The 23,622-nt window shown below is 38.0% G+C and overlaps 1 protein-coding gene across 1 annotated transcript in view; it reads right to left on the bottom strand.

The window, feature by feature from the left end:
* LOC132778894 (macrophage mannose receptor 1-like) overlaps positions 1 to 23,185 on the bottom strand; it is a 55,279-nt gene extending 32,094 nt beyond the window's left edge. The window contains exons 1-13 of the mRNA XM_067470321.1: positions 23,049 to 23,185; positions 21,238 to 21,651; positions 19,907 to 20,080; positions 17,058 to 17,222; positions 16,867 to 16,980; positions 9,419 to 9,562; positions 6,677 to 6,859; positions 5,550 to 5,707; positions 4,608 to 4,724; positions 2,822 to 2,937; positions 2,124 to 2,272; positions 1,794 to 1,993; positions 1,272 to 1,393 (exon numbers count right to left, since the gene is read on the bottom strand). Of these exons, the coding sequence (XP_067326422.1) occupies positions 1,272 to 1,393; positions 1,794 to 1,993; positions 2,124 to 2,272; positions 2,822 to 2,937; positions 4,608 to 4,724; positions 5,550 to 5,707; positions 6,677 to 6,859; positions 9,419 to 9,562; positions 16,867 to 16,980; positions 17,058 to 17,222; positions 19,907 to 20,080; positions 21,238 to 21,651; positions 23,049 to 23,109 (2,117 nt within the window). The 5' untranslated portion in view covers positions 23,110 to 23,185. The remainder of the gene's footprint in view (positions 1 to 1,271; positions 1,394 to 1,793; positions 1,994 to 2,123; positions 2,273 to 2,821; positions 2,938 to 4,607; positions 4,725 to 5,549; positions 5,708 to 6,676; positions 6,860 to 9,418; positions 9,563 to 16,866; positions 16,981 to 17,057; positions 17,223 to 19,906; positions 20,081 to 21,237; positions 21,652 to 23,048) is intronic.
* Between the last annotated feature and the right edge of the window lie 437 nt (positions 23,186 to 23,622).

The following is a 23,622-nucleotide window of genomic DNA, read 5'->3' as shown; positions in this document are numbered from 1 at the left end:
TTATTTACATGGTGCTTTCTGGTAAAACATTCTCTTTCCATTGACTCCTTCTAACCTGCTGCCTGATGACAAAACCTAAATGTTTTTGACCTGTTCTCGTAGATCTAATTCAGGTATGGGTAAACTAAGGCCCAGGGGCCAGATGCGGCCCCCTGGGCGCTTACCTCAGACCCTCCTCATTTTCCCTGTTCTCTCAGTATAAGGGCACGGTAGGCTGCCACATCCTTATACAGAGAGGACAGGGAAGGGAGGCATTCAGCAGCTGAAACCCCTCTGGAGTGCTCCCAGCCACAGCATGTCATGCCCTTCTCCCAGCATAAGGAAAGGGCAAGCAGCCCCATCCTTATGCCGAGAGGATGGCCCAAGGAAGGCATGCAGTGGCTAAGAGCCCTCTGGTGTGCTCTTGGCTATCACCTGTCTCGCCCTCCTCCTGGAATAATGCTAAGAGGACAGCCTGAAGATCAGGGGAGAAAGATCAAAGAGGAGGATCAGGACAGTTGCGCATGCTTCATTTTCCTCTCAGTATAAGGATGGAGTGAGCAGCCCCATCCTTATTCCAGGAGGACAACCTGAGAATGACCCGGACCCTACCCCACCACCTCCTCGCCTCACCTTCTCACAGGCCCTCTCCCTCCCAGCTCGGCCATCTCGCTCGGGCCCACAATGGAGCCCCAAGGCAAAAAAGCTGAATGAGCCCACACTTGTGGCAATTTAGTGGGGTAGGAATGATCATAATATAAGTGAGTACAACTCTTCAACCATCTTGAAATCATCACTTTGGTTGATTCAACCCCAAAATTCCTGGATGGAAAATGACAAACAATGTCCCTGTACAACCCTAACAATTACTTCCTGGGAATACATATCATTGGATACAATGGGGCATATTACTGAATCAACACACACACTGTTGTGCTTCTCATGTATCAGGCATATATGTGAATTCTTAGAAGATAAATCTTGGTACAGAATTTTGTACTGTTCCATTAGGAGTAAAACAATTTCCCCCTGTTTTCCTGTTATTCCCCCCATCATGTTGCTCTCATGGAAACAACCCTTATTTATGAAATGGAAAGTTGGGAGGACGAAATCACCAGCAAAAACAAGGAAATATTTTTTCCTCCTTCAACTCCCCCCCCCCCCCCCATAAAATGGACTATCCTTCTCTGTTTAGCACCCGCTTTCGGCCTCTGCCTGGATAATAAAACAGTACCCAGAACTTATTTTAATCCTGAGATAATTTAAAGGAATAAGGATATTGTGAAACTCACATATTCTCCATCACGTTTTGCTCTTCCTGATTGTGGATAGAAGGCAGGTCTCCTCCAATTTCTTTACAAAAATCTTGAGCTTCAAACCATGTCTTCTTTTGATATTTTTCACCAATAAATGCCTAAGGTCATAAAACACATTTTTAATCAAATCATCTCTAAATTACCACCCTCTGAATTTTACTACCGCTCTTTTTTATTTCCTTAACATACTGCAAAACTACCTATACTTGTCATCAAAGCTTCTCAATTAATCTGAAGCAATACATGAATATAATGTTGTTACTGAATAAACGATAATCCTATTTTTAGAGTGAAATCAGCTTTGAAAAAGATCTGTTAAACCCTCATAAATAATAGTTCAATTTTTGATTGAAAAGCTGTATTTTAATAATAATGATAACATTTTTAAGAAGATAGCCTAGTTTTGACTGAAATCGTGAAAGTGGTACACACTTCTAACTTCCAGGTTTCCATGTATGAAGGAGGAACTACTTTGCACCAGAAAATCTGTATACCTACTTTGAAGCACACACTCCTAGTTGGGCTTGGGGTCCATCCATCTGGACACGGGGGTGGGACAGTTACTGGTGGGACAGGAGGAGGTGTCACACCTTCTGCCCATTGTTTGCAGAGGAAAGCTGCCTTCTCCTTGCAGTCCACAACATCCCATAATCCAGCTGCCGTTCCTGTTCTCAAGGCCACGCAGCCAGGATGTTGCCCTTTTTGGAATGCAAGACACGAACCAGTTACATTGAAGTTGTCTTTGTATAAATTCCACTTGCCTCTACACCAAAATTAATAGAAAGTCTTTCCACATATTTCATCTTTGTAGCCCTTTGGAATACATACCAGGCATTTCTGAATTCCAGTGGGTGAATGACATGTTATCTCCATTGGGCCAGTTGAATATCCCTGGTTGCTCTACATCCGAGAGACCTATCCAGAAATATCTTTCAGAACACAGGCCAACTAGACTAGTCAAATAGGCCTGTTCATATCTGGAGAGAGGAACAGGTGAAAAGTGTATTAAAATCACACATGTTTGATCAATGTATTTGAGCTTTGGCCAGAAGATTCAGCATGTTCGAGTTCTTATACATTCAGTATGCATAGCCTTAGAAAGAGGGTGCCTGTGCTTCCAGGTCAGAAAGAATTATACCTTCGTATTGAATTAATCAATAGAGAATAACTGGACTTGCTTGACATAGAGTTGTACACGACACTACACACATTATAAATACAAAAAAAGAGAGAGAGATGCAGATAGATTTTTTAAAACTTGAATGATAAGCCTTAGAACAGACTACACATCAAATCACTTTTGATTTCAGTTCTTAAAATGGCATTTGGGGGCTACTTTAGGCTATAGGATGCCCAAACCTCAAAATTGGTCTCCAGGGAGGAATAGATAATTCCTCCCTTACCCAGACAGCTTTCTAGATATAGCTATATTTTGATCAATATCAAACAGGAATATGTATATTCCAATATCTCTTAAATAATACTAAATCATAGAGTTGGAAGAGACCACAAAATCATTTGTATACCTGTCCAGCACAGAAGTCAGAAATCCCTTGGCTGCTTCACAGAACGTCTTTGCTTCTGAAAAGGTTTTAGTGGTCTGTCCAATGAAGTAACAATATAAACCATGCCTTTTCCAGCCCTACCCATGGAAAACAACCATCAGTCACAGGTTACTACAATATCAGTATAGCATTTGTTACATTTTCTTTCTAGCATAGTCTCATCCATTAATGCAGACCTACAATGAACTTTAAGATGAACCATAAGGATTCCTTGATGGCTATGCTAGAGTCTTCTTTCTCCAAAGCATATTTTTGACACACAAACCATGGGGTAGAATCTTCTATAACTTTTACTGATGTAATTCCTATTTATATATATGTATAAAAACATTTTGGAATGGTGTAAAGTAGCAGCTGGCAGACCGAACAGATTGCACCAGCTTGGAAATCAGCAACAGTTATGATTGCCAACAGATTGGACATACAGATATTAGAAATGGAAGATAAATTAGTATTAAATATGTTGAGTATAGCTAGAATTTGCTGCATGATTTGGCATTGTTTTAACACTGTGGATGTTCGTATGTTTCATTGAGCTGTTATGTTCTTGGACTAGAAGAGAAAACAAAAAGTGATGGGCTTATATTGATTTATAACTCTAAACAATTGCCCTTGCTTAAAGATGGCTTATTCTAACCGAATATAGAATTCTAAGAATAGAATAATCTGTTAAAGATTCACCTTTTCTAGGTTGGGTGATGTAGACATAAACCCCTGCAAATTATTTATTGGAGTTCATTGTATTCTTTTTTTTATTAAGTAAGGCTTATTTGAATTTCAGTTTATAAAGCCTGACTGATTCAAACTCAGTCTTGTGAATTCTGGCTTATCAGGAACAGCATGCACAGCTTAGTTTCTTCTTCTGTAAACAGGAGCATCTAAACACAAATCATAGAGTCTCCAGTGATGGTTATTTTTTCTTATCTGAACCAGGAATGAAAAGCAGGTGTGTGTGAAGTGATGTCATGGGAGAGATTGAGGTCTTTTAAGTGGTTTCTTATGATACAATCCTTTGTGAGAGTAACACTGAATTCAAGAGGAAAACAGCTCTCTTAGGTTTTGTTTTATGTATCCAAGTTTTCAAGCTTGTTCCTGTTTCTAGTTCCTGTGTGGATTGGGCTGCCTGCATTGGATTCCTGCCATGATGTTTATGGATTAATTATGAAGATTGTGTTTTACATGGATTATCGACTTCTAAGATTCTTTTGGAATGGATTTTTGACGTTTGATACTCATCTTTTAAAAAACTTTATCTTACTGGACTACAGTATTTGGTGTATGGAGGGAAAGGTAGTGTGGTGTGTGGTGGAAAAGGTAGTTCAGGGCTCAAGTGCAGAAAATATAATTTTACTTAAAAAGCACAAAATCTTTTCAGACTTCCTCAAAATTAAAGCTTTCTCTCAGATTCATTATATGAGCTCTGTAATCATACCTTCCAACTCAATGATGATTAGGACAATAGTACTATTATAAATTCCTCTGATCAGCATTGAAAATACCAAAGAAGTGAAGAAACAATGAAAGATGCTGAATGGGATGGAAGTAGAACAGGAAAGTCACTAAGGGAAAGAAAAGTTTGAGTTCACCCAGGAAAAGAAGTGTGGTCTAGAAGGATTTTTGCTGTTAAGAATACTATAGAACTTATGAAATAATGGGCAGATGGGCCAATTGATGGTCAGTATCTTTCATAAACTCTTCAGTATGTCAACAGTTTTTTAGACATTTCGACAATTTGCTGTAGACTTACTTTCTGACATTTTGGATCAACTGTTTCAACTTCTTCAGAAACCTCTGATGCCAAAGGTTTTCTTTTACAGATAAAACCCAGTTGTTCTTCGCAGAAATAATCTTGCCAGTATCCATTCTGGACACAGAAAAGTAAAGACATACAAAATATAGTGAGATAGGAACCCTTTTCTTGATACTTTTTTGGACAATTTTTGACGACCTTTATGTCAGTGAAAAGTAAAGTGCTCAAAGCATTTATGAGCAAGTTAGACAACAGCACAAAATGTTATAACTGTTATGTGTGCACCTCTCTGAAATCTACAGTACAAACCAAATTCTACTGTTCTGAGAAAACAGCATTCTGAGAATTAAATTATCCAAAATGTTTTGAGAAAAATATATGGCAGAGGTATTTTGTGAAGCTTGTGAAGTATAAGCAAATGGCTGCAGTCTGCAGGAAACAGTAAGTGAAAATACATTTCTATCCTGATTGAGAACTTAAAAGTGGCACGGGGTCATTCAGATTCCTGTAAAATTTTAAAATTTTTGGTATTGTAACACATTTTTAAGAAACCCAGCAAAGTCGATTCCTCACCAAGAAATGCCAAATTCTTCAGTCTTTATCAGTCAAGCTGTTGTTTTACAGTACAGGCTGGGTATCCCTTATCCGAGATGGTGTAACCACCCGTGATTTCACAGATCACTGGGTTTTTGCCATCTTAAATAAGGGATGAAGTTTTACTACACCACTTTACTATGGTTGCTCAAATTCCATTTCAGTATCCATGGGGTAACCAAATCCCAGAAATACTGAGGCCCAACAGTATACATTTTTTCTATGGGAGAGTTACCAACTTTCAGTGGGTTCTCAAAGGAAACCATGACCAAAAAGATTAAGAAATTGAACCTGAGGCATGGGAAATATATTTCAGCCCAATAAATAGGGATGCCTTTTGTTTACCTCTCCATTCATAATAACACAGTCCTCTTGCACATTATTCTCGTGTGTGGGTTCTCCCCGCTGCCACTTCGTAAATCTTACTGGAGTACCATCACTCCATTCAAAATACATTGCAATCCTCTGGTCATTCAGTCCAATCCACAGAAGGTCTGTTGGTTCTAAGAACATACATACATGTTTTTTACTTGCTTCCATGCTCAGTCTGAAAAAGCCTGCCTTTTGGACAGGATTGTCTGGTACATAACTCCATGGGTTTATAGTTGCATGATTCAATTAGGTAGTTCATGCAGCTGGATACCTGTATAATTGCTACAAATGAGCAGCACCTAATATTATCTAATAGCCATGTTTTGCTGACCATTAGGAATAAATGGGCCACTCTATTTAATTCTGTCCTATTTTGGATCCTTCGTAAGAATTGCAATAGAGGAATTAACCTAGTATGGGAGCATTTGAGGAAGGCAACTTTCCACTAAACGTCCTCCTCATCTTCCCTTGGGTGAAACGCGTGAGCTCCAAGGATTATCCAGATTGTGGGTTGCTCTTTGGCTGGTTCACATTAGGAAAGTCACCTAGTCTCCCTTCCAGAGGTCACAGGGCTTAATATAAGGGTGTAATCCCCAGGTCAGCCCCAAGGAAAGTTTATTTCCTCACTCCTCAATCACAGAGCCTAAAGAGACAGTTCCAGAAAATCTTCTTCACCAAAGGGTGCCATACATGCCCATCAATCTTCAACAACTCCACACATATTCCCTCACACATATACAATATCTGACAAGTGATCAGCTATTAAGACACCACACTTATCCAATTGTCAGTCTCCAAATCATGGTGTTGGGTAGGCTCAAAAACAATGGAAATGGAATAAAAAATTCTAATCCGCCCTTAAGATATCATAAAGGTTGTAATTCTGCAAACGTCCTAACTACAAATGTGAAGGAACAACTATAATATTTTCATTTTCTCAGGTCAAGAGGGAACACCAAATATTCCAGAGCCTCAGTAAATTATGCTTATTTGCAATTGAAAAGGGGTCTTTTAAAACTAGTCTACATGTACACACACACACACACACACACACACTCAATCACATATGAATGAGGACAGAACATTCTGGAAATACATACTGTAACCAAGCTGAGAAATCACAAAGCTGTATTCTTCAGAGTTGTGTATACTAATTAAATCTCCATCTGCCTTTCGACAAGAGGATAATGCATCCCCCCAGGACTTAAGTGCTCTGTTAAGATAGTAACAGTAGCCTGCATAGGCAGTCCAGTCACCTTGACATTGAATTGTCTTAAAACCATCTAAAAAGAGAATAATGGAGTTAGGATTAAGACATTACTGACAATACAGGTGTCAACATTACATTGTTCTCAAACCTATTCATTTATAGATCATGTTTGTTTGTAATAATTCACTCACTTTGTATCCTATACAAAGTTCTCAAATTAGCAATTTTTCCATGGAGCTCCTGGCAGGTGGAATGATAATTCTTTATTATCAGACTGATTCTTCCTTTCTAACCTCCTCGCTTATTTTTTTTACAAATTTCACAGGACATTATGATTAGAAATAGGAACCTTCCAAACCTCCACTAATTGTTTGTAAATGTGTATAATTGTTAACCTATATTGTATGTACATCTTGGTTAGTCTGTTTGACTGTACAGTGTTCCCTCACTTATTATGGGTATTACGTTCCAGGACCATCCGTGATAAGTGAAAATCCGTGAAGTAGGGACGTTCCTCTTTCCCCCTCCCCTCCTCCTTTCCCGCTCATGTGGGGAAGGAAGGAAAAGAAGCAAGCCCTCCTCCTCTTTTTTCTCCCCTCTCTTTCCCTGCATGATCTTCTGATGCCTTCAGCTTGCACAACCTCGAACCTATGGAAGGGAAGCAAGCCCTCCTCCTCCTCCTCCTCCTCCTCCTCCTCCTCCTCCTCCTCCTCCTCCTCCTCCTTTTCCCCTTCCTCCTTCCCTGCACGACCTTCTGATACCTTCAGCTTGCACAACTCTGAGCCTTTGGAAAGGAAGCAAACCCTCCTCCTCCTCCTTTCCACCCTCCTCCTCCCCTGCTCGCGCAGTGAAGGAAGGAAAAGAAGCAAGCCCTCCTTCTTCTTCTCCTCCTCCTTTCCCATGTGTGATCTTCTGATGCCTTCAGCTTGCACAACTCCGAACCTTTGGAAAGGAAGCTTGTCCCCCTCCTCCTCCTTTCCCCCTCCTCCTTCCCTGCGAAACAGCAAGTCTGCAGAAAGTGAACTGCAAAGTACTGAGAGAACACTGTACCTCTTTGGTGTGGGAAGGACTTCAAGCACAGGATTCCATTTTTGTTATGCAGTATGCTTTTAGAACTTAATGGAGGTGGATGTAGTTTGTCTCTTTTCTGACCTCAGTGACTACAGTTATACAGTTTGGCCTATATCTATTGGCTTAAAGACATTGGACTATGGATTAATATGTTGAGTATATACAAGAAGTTTGTTAATAAACCTGAGATGTTACTTTTTTTAAAAAAAAAAGATTACATTGTTTTTGTCTCTTGAGTGCATATTTTAAACAAGAGGTTTTTAAGGGAGAGTTCTTGAGCAATGTCAACTTCAAAGAAACAACCATCTTCTGCTAACCAAATATATTTTTGTAGTGGCATGTCTTTGTCCTTGGCAGTTTAAAGACATGGTTCTTCAGTTGAACAGCTGAATTACCTGTGTGCCATTATAGGAATGCTTATGAATATCACTTGTTCAAAGGGCTGACTTCTAACAAGGTCATGTTTTTCTTGACAAGTGGTTTCCAAAAGGTGGTCTCCACATGTTCATGGAGATTAATATTTGCCAAACGGACGTGACATCATTTTTACCTTTTCAATAAGTTATGGTGCACTTATTTTCAATAGATTATGGATTTTCCAATAATTGTATCTTGAAAAATAAATTTGGCAGCAAACGTACAATCTCTAAAGTAAAAATAGGAGTAACTAGAGTTGAAAATATAGAGCCTGTGTATATGCAATGCATGCTCCCCATTTATATAGACTGTTTCATAGAACTGAAGTCTCAGGAATGGATCCTATGATGACATCTTTCTTATCGAAAAGCTATTGTGCACGTATTGCTAGAACAATGTGAGACAAGAGTCAAACTAAATATTAAAATAAGATATAAACAAAGGTGTGAAGTAATATATAATAACACAACATGATCTTGTCTATATACATTTGCATAACAAAGTGAGCATCGATTTTGCTTCTGCTCTTGATTTTTATTATCTAAACCAGGCATCCTCAAACTGTGGCCCTCCAGGTGTTTGGGCCTCCAACTCCCAGAAGGTCTAATGAGCTTGTTCAATTATCAGGCATTCTGGGAGTTGAAGGCCCAAACAGCTGGAGGGCTGCAGTTTGAGGATGCCTGATCAAAGCTATGGCAACAGATTGGAAACAGTCACAAGTTCACAACAACTGCCACTAAAATATAGTAAATCACTACTGCAAAGTTCCTTGTGGAAATCTATTTCAAATTTAAACCTGTGTCTTATGATTCTTATGTTTATAATGTTTGAACATTGAATTATGACTCTGAATACAGGGTTCAAATCCCTGCTCAGCTATGGAAGTCCACTGGGATGACCTTGGGCAAGTCATGCTCCCTTAGCCATGGGAAAAAAAAACAAAGGCCACACTGAACACATCTTGCCAAGAAAATCCTGTGATAGGTTTGTCTTTGGATCACCATAAGCCAGAATTAACTGAAGGAACACAACAACAACAACAACAACAACAACAACAACAACATACTGAATACATAATGAGACATTCCCTCATTCTCAAAATCCACAACATCACATAAACATCATTTCCTGCTTTTCCTCCTACCTGAAGGAATAGCTGAAGAATCAGATGAAGTGTTTTCTTTTTTGCAAATGTATCCAAGTTTCTGATCACATTTGTAGTTTGCCCAGTTCCCATTCTTAGACTGCATTGATCCACATAGTTTTTCTGATTCTGGAGATGGACTACCTTTTTAAAAAAAATAATAAAGAGGAAGAGGAACCAGATCAACCCGTGTTAACATACCTATACCTGAAACATGCAAATATTCTCCAATTAGTTCTCATTTATTATTGCTCAGTGGCATTTCAAGATCACAGTCTATCAATCACACTTTGGAAAAAAACACGTTAAATTCAATATATTGGTTCTAAGTAATTCATTTACGATCCCCACCCCCATGATTCAAAGACATTATCCTACCTAGTAATAGTTCATAATTTTTGTACGAATTGAATACAGAGGTTTCATTATATTCATAGGAAGACTTTGAGGGCACAAACGGCTTTGAGGATGAGTTTCTTCTGTCTTCATCATCAACCATTGATTGGAAAGTAGAGGTAGGAGCTATTTAATGCCTGGTGTTACATAAAATAAACTCAAATTTGGACAATTTTTGTATGGTACAGCAGCTCATGTTTTGCAGACTGACAAGCTGGTGAGGTTTTTTTTTTTTAAATAATTTTTATTAAAGTATTTATCTAATACAACGAAAGAGTGAGAACATTTAAAGAGGATAGAACAGTAGGAAAGAAAGGGAAAGAAAAAAACATAAGAAAAAAATTAGAAAAAAAAGATAAAAAATACTACAAAAATATAAAAAAAGAACAAATATAAAAAGATAAAAAGGTTTGACTTCCATCTCTTCATCAGGTGTTGTATATCCAATATTGTTTCTGTTGCTTTTCTAAACTTTGTCTCTTACTTTTACTTTTTCTCTTCTTCCTCGTACTTATCAAAAAGTGTCCAGTCAGTCCTCTTTATCGGGTTTCCGGTATTTTTTTTCAAATAAAAAGTCAACTCGTCCATCTCCCTTATTTCTCTAACTTTTCCCAACCAGTCATCCTTAATAGGGATACTGTCCTGTTTCCATACTTTTGCTAATTCAATTCTCGCTGCCGTCGTCATATAAGTAAAAAGTTTATCCTCATTCTCTTGTAATTGTATTTCAGAGTCAGTAAAGCCCAATAAGTAATACTCAGGTTTCTTCTTGAATGTTCTCTTCAAATTTTTTTGTAACTCTTCATGGATCATAGACCAATATTTCACTACTTCTTTACATGTCCACCACATATGGTAAAAGGTACCTATCTGTTGACAACCTTTCCAACATTTATCCGAAGAGTTTTTATTTATCAAAGATAATTTCTTAGGAGTGGTATACCATCTGTGGAACATTTTTATCCAATTTTCCTTTAAGTCAGTTGCATAGACATATTTTAATTTCTTGTTCCACATCTGTTCCCATTCCTTAAATTGAATAGATCTTCTTATATTTTGTGCCCACTTTATCATACATGGTTTAACTTGTTCAGTTTCCGTTGACCACGTCAGAAGCGTATTATAAATAACCGAGATAACTTTTTTTCTTGCCTTTAAAATTTTATCCCAGGTCGAACCTTCCCAGGCAAAGCCTATTTTATTATCTTGTTTAATATAATCTTTCATTTGTAAGTAATGTAACCATGTCATATTTTTATTATTCTCCTTTAAGCACTCATAAGACTTAATCTCCCCTGTATTCTCTTTTAAAATATCCTTATATGTTGGCCACGCTCTCCAGCCTAGTAATCTTCTTTGGTGTGCCTCCATTGGAGAAACCCAAAGGGGCGTTTTATTGTAAAAGAAGTTTTTATATTTTATCCACACTCTCAACAAGGATGCTCTATTAAAGTGATTTCCAAAATTCTTTTCCTTTTTCTCTCTTTCGTACCACGTGTAGGCATGCCAGCCTACATGTAAATCATGCCCTTCTAAATTCAAACATTTTTCATTTTCTAATAACATCCAATCTCTTATCCATAAGAGAGCGCTTGCTTCATGATAAGTTTTTAGGTCTGGGAAACCTAATCCTCCTCTTGTCTTTTTATCAATTAAATTCACATATTTAATTCTGGGTCTTTTCCCATCCCATACAAATTTCAGAAGTTCTTTATTCCAGTTTTTAAAGATTATTTGACTTCTAATTACGGGAATATTTTGAAATAAAAATAGTAACTTCGGTAGTACCGTCATTTTGATTAATGCAATTCTTCCTAATAAAGATAATTTCAATATTTTCCAGTTCTTGAGGTCTTTGAAATAAAAATAGTAACTTCGGTAGTACCGTCATTTTGATTAATGCAATTCTTCCTAATAAAGATAATTTCAATATTTTCCAGTTCTTTTTGGTGATTCACCTCGAAATATTCTATCAAATCTAATACAGTTCGGATATTATCCTTCATGTATCTTCCCGGGAGGAATCCTGCTTGGTCCTCCCCTATCCAATCTACCAAAAATTCTTTTAACCTTGTTGCCAATATATTCGCAAATATTTTGTAATCCACATTCAGCAAGGAAATAGGTCTGTAATTTTTAATGTCTTCAGATGATAAACCTTCTTTATGTATCATCACTATTTCAGCCTGGTTCCAGGATTCCGGAATTATTTGATTTAATATGGCCTCATTTAGAACTTTTTTCAACACTGGAAGAACCATACTCTTCATTGATTTGTAAAAGCTCGCAGTGAATCCATCAGGGCCTGGGGCCTTATCTGCATCCATTTTACTCAGAGCTTTATCAATTTCTTCTTCCGTAATCTCTTTGTTCAACTTTTTCCGTACCTCTTCTGAAACTTTTTATAATTTGAGTTGACTTATATACACCGCAATCTCCTCCTTCTTTATTTCATCTTTAGTATATAGTTTACTATAATATCTTCTAAATTCTTCCATAATCTCCTTGTCCGTCGTATATACTTTGTCTCCCTCCTTTATTTTCGTTATTTGTGTATTTTGCTTCTTTTTACGTACCTGTCTTGCTAGCCATTTCCCAGATCTATTCGCATTCTCAAACGTTTGCTGTTTTAAAAATTTTAGCTCTCTTGCTTGTTTTTCTGTCTCCAAGCGGGACTTCTCCTGCTTGAGTCTCGCTAATTCCTTATTTAACTTTTTACTATCATCTCTTTTTTAATTCCATCTCTTTATCACCAATCTTTTCCATCACTTGTCTATTTCCATCATTTGTCTATTTCTTTCTTTGTTTTTCCTAGCTCCATGTTGAATAAAGTGTCCTCTCAAAACGGCTTTCATCGCGTCCCACGTTACTTGAACTTTTGTCTCCTCGATGTCATTAATTTCTAGATAGTCTTTGATGATTGAATTATAATGTTTTTTATCTTCCTCTGTCTTAATCAGATTTTCATTCAATCTCCATTTTCTTTGGTAGTTTTTCTGGTTTATTTCTATTTCCAAAGGACAATGGTCTGAGATATCCCTGGGTAATATTTCCATTTGTACTACCTTGGTCGCCAATTTTTTTGATATCCATGCCAGGTCTATCCTTGACCATGTTTGATGACGATGGGAATAGAAGGTATAGTCCTGCCTCTTTTCATTTCTGACTCTCCAGGTGTCTTCCAGATCAAATTCCTTTTGAAGATCAAAGAATTTTTGTGGCAATAAGCCTCCTCCATCTCCATTCCTCTTTGTCTTGCTTTTATCTTTTTGCTTATCCATCACTCCATTAAAGTCACCAATTAATAAGAGCTCATCAAATTCCATTTCTCTTAATTTTGTTAACAAAAATTGAATGAATTTAGTCTTTGGGCCATTTGGTGCGTATATATTACATATAAGAATTTTTAAAGATCCCAACATAATTTTAACCGCAACACATCTTCCTTCCACATCCTTAAACGCCAATTCAGGAGAAAGGTTTTCTTTTATATATGTTACTACTCCTCTTTTCTTCTTTTCATATGATGAATGAAATGTCTTACCTAATCTTTTATTTTCCAAATGCGCCACATGTTTGTGGCATATATGTGTTTCTTGTAATAGAATGATATCCAAATCTGCCTTTTGTAATTTTCCAAATAACTTTTTGCGTTTCTGGGGCGAATTCATACCATTGATGTTGTTTGAGAAGCATTTAACTTGTCTGTCTGCCATCTTATCCCAATAAATCTGTGTCCCGTCCAATGTCGCCTAAATTCAGTTCCGAAATCCCTTGCGCCGTTGTATCCAAACCATATGCTCCTTCTCCTAAATCTTCCGAAATTGGTACATTACTCCCCTGTGATTTGCTAAATCTTCTGTATTCCTCTGGGGTTTCAATTCTTGTTTTTTTCTTTTCTTTACCGTTTCCATTTCCATTTCCAGGTGTTAGTGCTTTTTTATCCCCTTTTCTTCCTTCTGGTTTGTCCTCTTCTGATTCCTTCATTAAATTCTCGTAGAAAGACTTAGCTTTCTGTTCCGATGTCAACCAGTATCTCTCTTCTTTATATGTTACCATAATTCCTTCAATTCTCTCCCATCGGAATCTAATTGATCTTTTCTTAAGTTCATCTGTAAGGAAGTAATATTTTCTTCTTCTACTTAAGGTCGCTTGTGGGAACTCTTTCAGGACTGCAATCTTGATTTCTTTATAATAGATTGGATTCTTATTGCTTCTATACAGCACTTCATCTCTAGTTTTCTTTCGTGTAAATTGTACTATCACATCCCGTGGTGTCTTGTTTTTCCTAGAGTAGAATGAAGATACTCGATATGTTTGATCTAACTCCATCTCCAATTCATCTTCTTCACATTCCAGGCACTTTGCTATCAAAGTAGTTATCAACTGACCAATATCTTCTTCTTTATCTTCTTGGATATTTCTGAACCTTAGGTAATAATCCATTTGTTTTTGTAGCAACTTTTCTTGTTCTATTTCCATCTTTTCCTTTTGTCTATCTATTCCTTTAATTCTCTTCAGCATATGAGATTGTGTTTCCTCTATCTTCTCCTTACCAACTTTCAATTCCTTCACTTCGCTATATAAATGAGATATATCTTTTTTTATTAGACCAAATTCCTCTTCCATCTTCTTTTTCATTCCTTGAAACTCTACCGTCATTTCTTTGTAATTCTTTTCTTGCTGAGAGGGAGCTCCGGCGAGAGACCGGCGTAGTGGCGGTTTAGGGTGAGCATATTGCTCCCCCACCTTTGCCGGATCGAAGGCGAAGGTGCAGCGAACCCGCGGAGACCCGTAGAGCCCCCAAGAACCCCTTTCCCTCAAGGAGGGGGTCGAGGGGGATCCGGGCGAGCGGGAAGCAACCGCCCCGCTGGGATCGGGCGGAAGCCTGTTCCAACTGTAGCCAGCCCATACAAAAAGAAGAAGAGAGAAATAAGAAACTCTGAAGAGAAATCCGAGAAGATCTCATTGTCAGGTATGAGAATTATTACAAATATACAGAGCAAGAGTGAATTGAAGTAAAGATCTGGAGATATTAGAAGACTAGAGAAGCGCAAAGAGGAACCAAGAAGAATTAGCGAAAACTTATAAGAGAAAGAAGATTAAATAAAACCGGGTCCGGAAAGGAAATTAAGAGACAATTTGAATAAATGGGAACAAATATATAAACTGCCGCGCGGAAGGATAGAGGGAGGAAAGGAAGCAAAGCCTGGTGATTAATTTGGAAAGCTTAAGTAGCCGCTTATCTGCTGTGCCCTTGACTGTTCTTTCCCTGCCTCCCCACCTCCCAACTTGGCAAAGAAGAAAGAAGAAAAATAGAATCCTGACCTTGGGCGCCATATTGTTGTGGCTAGCGAGCCCCTTCTTTATAAACAAACTTCCAAAGAGAGCACGGGAAGTGACGAAGGAGGAGAGAAGAAGGAGGGGGAAGTGACGCTAAGGGAAGAGGTGGGCTAATCAAGAAGAAAGGCGGAAGTATACAGGGGAAAAGGCGGAACCATAGAGAGGCAGGAGGAACCATAGAGAAAAAACGTTACGGAGAGGCAAGAAACAACGGAAAGCGGCAGGGCAGAAATAAGGAAATACAAATAAATTCAGCGAGGACGAGAAGCAGACGGGGGAGGATAAACGAGGACGAGAAGAAGACGGGCCACGAGGAAGAGAAGCAGACGAGAGTTGCAGGAACTACAGGAACCAGGACGAGAAGCAGACGAGAACCAGGAAGAGAAGTAGACGAAAGGGGGAAATTGAGGCAGGATCCCAGAAGAGGCCAGGAAAAGATAAAGAAGATTGAAGAAGACTGACTCAAGTGGATAAGATAAGACAAAACAAATTGATTAATTGAATAATTGATTAATTAAATCAATAATAATTGATTAAGTAAATAAATAAATAGATATAAATTAATTTTAAATTAAATTAAATACATAGTATACAGTAAAGTCTATCTCAAGGAAACAAATTTTAATTGAAGAAGTTAAATTGGCATTTTCTCTTTTTAGATAAGTCTATTTAATATATTGAGATATATAATTAATTAAAAGTAAATGATTGGAGATAATTTTAGAAATTTTTAATGAATTGGAGTATGTAAATAGAAATTGGTGGTGTAATTGCTGGTGTAATTTACAAATAATAGATGTCATCAAAAGGGAAGCAAGAGAAGGAGAAAGTCCAGATAAGAAGAGGGTCCTTAGATACTAGTCTCAACATGGAGAATATTTTGAAAGAAATAAAAAAACTGTCGGAAAAACAAGATGCATTAAAAAAGGATATGGCGGATAAACAACAAGAGTTCTTTAAGCTGGTGAGGTTTTGAAGAACACAGAAGCACTGGTGGACAAAGTTTTCAAAGGCACATGAGATCCAATTGGCAGGCTGACAATGTTCTGCATTCCTGGAAATATTTGCACTGATGTAAATTGCTATGATTTACAACCTGGATTTTGGAGGGGCCCAAAACAAAATGTGGCAGCATGCCATGTCTGTAAATCTCAGTGTTTCTTCAAAATTTAATACAACAAATGAACTTTGCTGGAGTTTGACTGCTAAATCATGCTAGAGGACCTACAAATGCCAAGGAAAGCCCTCTCTCTATGAATCTCTAAGTCAGTGGTTCTCAACCTGTGGTTCCCCAGATGTTTTGGCCTTCAACTCCCAGAAATCCTAACAGCTGGTAAACTGGCTGGGATTTCTGGGAGTTGAAGGCCAAAACACCTGTGGACCCACAGGTTGAGAACCACTGCTCTACGTTATAGTGGGTGACTTTATTACAGATGTTAGCCATAGAGTCACAAAGAGGACCTAGAGATTCCTATAGAGAACACTCATGAACTGTCAAATCTAGAAAAGTGAAGCCTGCTAATGTGTAGAGCTGATTATATACAGCTGTTATATTCTATCTGGACAGCACTTGCATTATTTCAAAAATCGTGGCACAGTCCACAAATCCTCTTTATTTGCAATAAACCCCACTCTTGTGGTTGGGGTTTCTAGCTGAATCTTTACAAAATTCTCATATTTTTCAGTGTTTAATTGCCACAGTCACTTACCTGAAGCCCAGTTTAAATATCGGAAAGGATGGTTACCAGCCCATTCCCATCCACTGTCAAGATCCAAACTGTTCAGCCCTATCCAGTAATCAGTGTTGATTTTACGTGTTAATCCTGTCAACAGAGAAGAAAATTACTTGTATTTTACACCACCAGGGTCCTTGCACTTGTGGGGCTTAATAATGTTATACCTGTCAGGTATGTTTGTTCATGTAGCTCATTGATGCTCAGTAATTCTGCATTCTGTTGCTGACAACTTTTTCTGGCTTGGAACCATGTCAGAGCTGAATGGGAGTTGATCTGGTAGAAGTCTCCTGTCCAATGGTTTTTAGTCCAGAGGAATTCATCATGGTCACCTGTAAGTATTGTAGACACAAGGGTAAAATGATGAAATCATCAGTTAGGAAGCTAAATCTAAAAGTGACCCTTTAAAAAACCCATTATTAGATCTTTTAAAAATCACTATACACAGAGACAGAAGTCTGAGCCTTATTTTCATGAATGGTCTCTGTAACATAGAAGTAATTCAGAATTTCTCTTTAGTATTAATTTTCATATAAATTTAATTAGTGACACCTCTAATTTTTGGATACTTACAAATTCTTGTCGATCTACTGCTTTAATAAAATCCTACAAACTTCACCCTGCAACTCCACAAAACCTACAGGATGTAAAAACCCACTAGATCTTTTGCTTCCAGAATGATAGACATTTGCTGCAAAGTTTGCTTTTAGAGGCATGTGGTCAATTCTCACAAAGAGGAAGTCCTGTGTACTAGGAACATCCTGAACACTGTCATAGTACAAATCTTAATGTACAGAAAAATATTCTTGTCCAAACATTCAGCTTCAAATTTGCATTACTTGCAAGTGAGAACTTTAAAGTGGGTGTCTACAGAGAGATTCAGTGGTGGACAAGAATTGAAAACTTGAAATACTACCCAACACTTTTGTTTTGACAGGGACATCTCTTTAAAAGCACCTTCCTTTCTTAGCTGCTTTTACAGTGCCTTGGTTTTTCTTCCACCTCCCCCTCTAATTTCCCAGCTTCAAATTGTAGTTTTGAGTATTCTTTACTTTAGTTCCTAGAATATGAGTTCAAAGTGCAAAAGTAGTTTACACTAACTCAGCAGAGGGAAGGTAGAGTTTTGCTTTTTGTGAACATAGGGTATCAAGGCTTTCCCAGCTTCAAATGGTAGTTTGGGTATTCTTCCACCTTAATAACATTTCCCTGCAAGCATGTAGAGACCTTCTTTTTCTGCTGAAACAAACGTGCTTTTTAGTACCTATTTCGACTCCTGTTGTTACTTAGCCAAAACGTTTGATCACATTCTGATCTGACTTGTCCCAGTTTTCATCTGTGAAATGTCATATTCTAGAAAATATTGGTGGTTTTCAATGAAGCGATTTACACCGATTAAACATCAAAATTGTGAGAAGTCATGCTTGTAATATTGTATAGTAAACTACAGTAGATTTTGACTACCCAATTACTGTAATGCAGATGACCTAGGACTGCTTTGGAAACAGTTAAGTATAGATGGTGCAGAAGTCAGCTCACATGATGCAGGAGGGACAGAATTTCAGATAGTCCTTCATACTGCTCTTTTATGTTTTGTGGATTGTCTTCCATGTGTGTTGACTGGATTACCTTAGGCTGGACTGGACTATTGGTGTAAGAAATTATACCTTTATAAATTGGTTGGTATTGGTACGTGCAATATAATTCAGATTCCATACATAGTCACCTCAATTCAATTTGATAATTGTGTCTTAAGGACTGGCCTCCACACATTTTAAAGATTATATGATCTGTTGGTACTGTAGTACAGTGTGCTGATCAAGCTACTACTAGGTGTAGAAGGGGAAAGAGAGCTGCTCAGGTGTTGGAACAAGAGCAGCAAAGGAAGCGAATTAGGGAGATATTCATGACACCTACAGATACTGAATCATTCGAAGGTTTCACAGACTCTGAGAAGGAGGAAGAGGGACATGCAAATAGAGGCTTGAAATGGGTTACTTGGGAGCAAGAGTCAGATGAAGAATGGGAAAGGAAGTGGATCCGTGAAATACTTAATGCTCCAACTGAGGAGGAAGACTTCATGGGGTTCACAGGGAGTGATGGGACTGAGAGTGATAATGGAGAGGAGGATGGGCAAGACTGGACCGGTGTGCAGGAAATCGGGGACATATGTAAACAACCCACATCAAGTGATGAGTTTTCGGGTGACTGGCAACCTGGTAATACATGGGGTGATCTAAGTCTTGATAGGCACTGGAAAAGTTGGAGGGACAGGCGGTGGTGAGCAGCTGAGGAAGCTAAAGCACCTGAGACTGATGAAGAGAGGGTGGAGACCAGTTCATCATTGGATGATGAATTATAGGATAAAAGAAGGTATCAAACTTTGGGGACTTTGCAGTAGGCAAAGTGTTGTATTTGGGCTTGGGACTTTGTTGCTGCCATTACTTTCGCCTTGGGTCCTGGGACTGCAGATCACTGTGTTTCCATGCTTCTACTGACTGGAATCCTGTAAGTGCTGACTTCAACTTCCTTGCTGACGACGACATCGTGTTTTGGACCTAAACTTCTGCTTTTGGACGTGCCTCGACTTTGGACTGATTCCTGACTATGTTTTTGCTTGCTCCCACCTTGCTACCTTGTGTTTTGTGAACTCTGTGATTTGGAAACAGTTTGCTTGAACTTTTTGTTATACCGGATTATACTCCATATAATCCGGATTATTCTCCAAGTTGCGTTTCTTGCATAGCAATTTGCTGCAGACTTTGTTTTCTTGCTAGATACACTGAGTTAAGTGTTTCTAAGCTGTTTTTGTTACTTTAATAAACCTTGTTTGGACCTTTTACTTGTGTTTGGCTCCTTTAAGGCTTCTGGTTCACGACAGTTGGTTATATATACATTCTATAATAATGCAGAATTAACCTTGTATTATGTGTGTGTGTTTCTTTCATACATACATATGTATGAACAACACCTTATAGTAGAAAACACATGCCTAAACATCACTTTCCAAAGGGTTTACCTTTCACCGGACAATATCCAGTTAGAGAGTCTTTATCTACATCTGCAGTTGTTCCACACCAGAGTCGTGAATTGTCTTCATCGTCTTTTATGCACTTTGCATACCACTTATTCAGATACTTGAATGGGAATACACAGGGGGCTCCAAAGGCATTGCCTTCTAAGGTAAACAAAGCTAAAAGGAACATAAAATAAGCAGCACATATGAGTCTGGAAAACATCTAGAGAGGGTTAAGGTAAAAACAAGGTTCAGTAAGTATGGTTTAAACTCTGTTTATTAAATCCTGTTAATTTAACCAAATTTATAACAGTTAGATGTACATACAAAGTGTGTATGTTTGTGCATATGTGCTTTGGTATAAACACACATCTGCAGTAGCATGTGACATGCATTTTCTCCCAGTCTTTGCTTACTGACCCTACAAGACCACACCACTAATGATCCACTAAGCTGCTAGCATTTGGGACATCTATATCATAAAATAGAAATACTTAAGTCCATGCAATTACATATATAGAAGTCAATTTTTCCCCATCAAACTACTTAAGTTAGACTGGATTTATTCTTAGTTCAGTGGAGTATCTCTTGTTTTCCAGAAGCTGATGGTCTATCACTTCACAGTCAGCATTGCTTATTTATTTATTTATGGTATTTCTGTCCTGCCTTTCTCAAGCCCTAAGGTAACTCAAGACAGCTTACAAATTGGCAGTAATTTGATGCCATAATGGTCCACAATATTCAATTAAACATTATAAAATCCATACAAAAACCATTAAAAACATATAATAACCAATGTATTTGTGTTAATCTCATTTTGAGTAGCCTTTCCATGTTTCAACCTTACAAAGAGTCAGGTCTTTACTTTTTTTTGGAATGTCAGTAGGGAAGAGGTCGATCTAATATCCCTAGGGAGGGAGTCCCACAGCCAAGGGACCACCATTAAGAAGGCCCCATCTCTCGTCCCCGCCAGATGCACCTGGGAAGAAGGAGGGGGCTGAGAGCAGGGCCTCCCAAGACTATCTTAGATTCCTAGATGGTTGATAGGGAGAGATACGTTTGGACAGGTAAGCTGGGCCGGAACTGTTTAGGGCGTTATAGACTAAAGCCAGCACTTTGAATTGTGCCGGGTAGAAAATTGCTGAAGTGCAAACTGTAAATCATCAGCATATCATTGCAATGTGTAGATTTTGAGCAACATACACAGAACTTTGCTAAGTAAACTTGCCTTATACTGGAAGCATTGTGGTTTGTTGAGTTCTTAAATACAGGTGACTGAACATATCTAAAAACAATGTAATCTAGAGAGAGAGAATTCCTTTTCTGACACTTACCTTCATAGCCCATGGTACACAAACTATCTTTTGTTCCATAGATCTTCCAGGTGCTCATCATGGTGATTGTTTCATATAATACCACATTGTCATTCTGTCCACCAGCAGGTTGTAAAAATAAATTTTCCTCCCCAAGTGCCAGAAAGCTCTCATTCCTGCAGGTCCATCTCTGAAGTTCATTTGTTGTGTTACACAGAGAGAATGTGATTGGAACCCGGTTGGTTTTTGAAGGCACTGCCAGGCACAACTTTGTTGCCATGTTCACTATCTGGTGTTCAGAAACCCATTTAAAATTTTGCCACTCATTATCTTTATTGCAGGTCTTCAGGATGATAGATAGAGGTTGTTGATCAATAGATAGAGGTTGTATACAAAGATTGAGGTGTTCATTATGTATCAGAAAAGTGTCAGGCTCTGTAAAATTGAGAGAAGTAAATGACACCAATATGTTTCCAGATAACATCTAGTGGTTTATAATGGTTCAAGTTGTGTCTATGACTTCAAGGGACTAGGACTGAAATTCTCCCTTGGCCAACCACTGATTGATCTTCAGCAATTAACATGCTCTCATCCCCAGAAGAAAGCAGTAGCAAACCACATTGGAACAAATGTTGTCAAGAAAACTTCATGACAGATTTGCTTTAGAGTCACCATAAGTCAGAAGTAACTTGACTGCACATGGTAACAATAATATTCCAGGATAACTTTTCAAGGCTATCTTCTTGTGGTCACTCACAAGAAGATAGCCTTGACACTGAGAATAAGTGGCAACAAGACTGAGGCTCCTTCTACACTGCCAATAAAATCAACATTATCTGCTTTGAACTGGATTATATGGCAGTGTAGACTAAGATAATCCAGTTCAAAGCAGATAATGTGGACTTTCTGCTTTGATAATTTTGATTATCTGGCAGGGGCCTGAGAGAGATAGTAGAGAAATACTTGTCAGATCATTCTGTACGTAGTTGATTTTCACGGACCCAAATTCTTACTCTGGTATGCCTTAGTTATCATTTGTTTATGCTCCAGTCACAACCAAGACACCTTATGTAATGTCCTAGTCATGGTTTAGATTCCAGTTTATTTTATCAATAGAATACTATTTTTGTAATAGTCAACCGTAGGTTATTAAAACTGATGAATCAAGTTAAGAGAATGTAAAAGATTAAAAATATTAAGGCTAACAAGAAGATGATTTTTATATATTCTCCTGTAATTGAACCTAGAGTAGCAGACATGGGTGAGATCTGAGATAGATCTTTCTGCTTTATTTTAATATAAAGTATCATGGAGAAGCCGATTTGGATAGGAAGTATAAAAGGAGGTGGAAAGCACTTTCTGTTCATGCCAATTCTCCAGAGCCTACAAACTGCAGTTTGCTCCCACCCAGGCTAGAGTTACACTGCCACATAAAATCAGATTATCTACTTTGAAATGTATTATATGGCAGTGTAGACTCATAGAATTCAGTTCAAAGCACATGATGTGGATTATTTACTCTGATAATATGTATGATATGTAGGCAGTGTAGATCCAGCCACAACTGCTTTTAGTTTGTCTAAGCACCACTATGCACTTTAACTAAAAAGCTTGGGTCTATTCACTATTATACTCTAAGTATTTCAATAAATAATTTAAAAAAGGTTATCTTTGTTCAAATTTATCTAAAGAGAAAAGTCTGAGTTCTGCAAAAGAATTAATCCATTCATTTTTGCAACAACGACACAAAAAGTTTTTTGTATTAACCCCCCCCCCCCCATCAAATTATAGACAATATAGTAACAACGATGAAAGCAGTAACAAAACCTTACCTGATACTTGAAAAGTTGGTTGTATGAGGAACAACACATTTAGGAGCAACACAGCAGACATTGGAAACAATTAAACATTCCTTTAAACTAAGAAGTCTGAGAGTTAGTGGCTTTTCAGGAACTGTTTCGCAAATCTGTCAATCAGGAGAATATTTTCACTTCTCTCTTCAACATCAGGCAATATATAGCTCTGTGTGTGTGTGTGCATTTCCTTAAACTTAGGCCCCTTCTACACTGCCCTACACTATCCCAGGATCTGATTCCCAAACCCAGGAAAGCCCAGGTTTTTTGGGATGGGGGATGGGAATCCATACCAAAGCAGGTTTCTTGATATTGATTAATTGTACTAGGTTAAGTCAATCAAACCAAGTTATTCATCAATCAAACCAAGGCATTATATCATTAGCAGTTCTTATTCTGGCACTTCAGGTTGTTTTGAAGCAGATGCCACTTCTTCAGGCATGTTAGAAACTATGGGTGTATCTGTACTGGATAATTAATGCAGCTTCATATCTGCTATGGCTCAATGCTATGAAATCATGGGAGTCATAGTTTGGTGGGACACCAGCACTCT

The sequence above is a fragment of the Anolis sagrei genome, chromosome 6, assembly GCF_037176765.1.
Source record: "Anolis sagrei isolate rAnoSag1 chromosome 6, rAnoSag1.mat, whole genome shotgun sequence".
NCBI classification, from domain to species: Eukaryota; Metazoa; Chordata; class Lepidosauria; order Squamata; family Dactyloidae; genus Anolis; species Anolis sagrei.
Note: the sequence above shows the minus strand (reverse complement) of the source record. Positions and strands in the feature narration are given on the sequence as shown.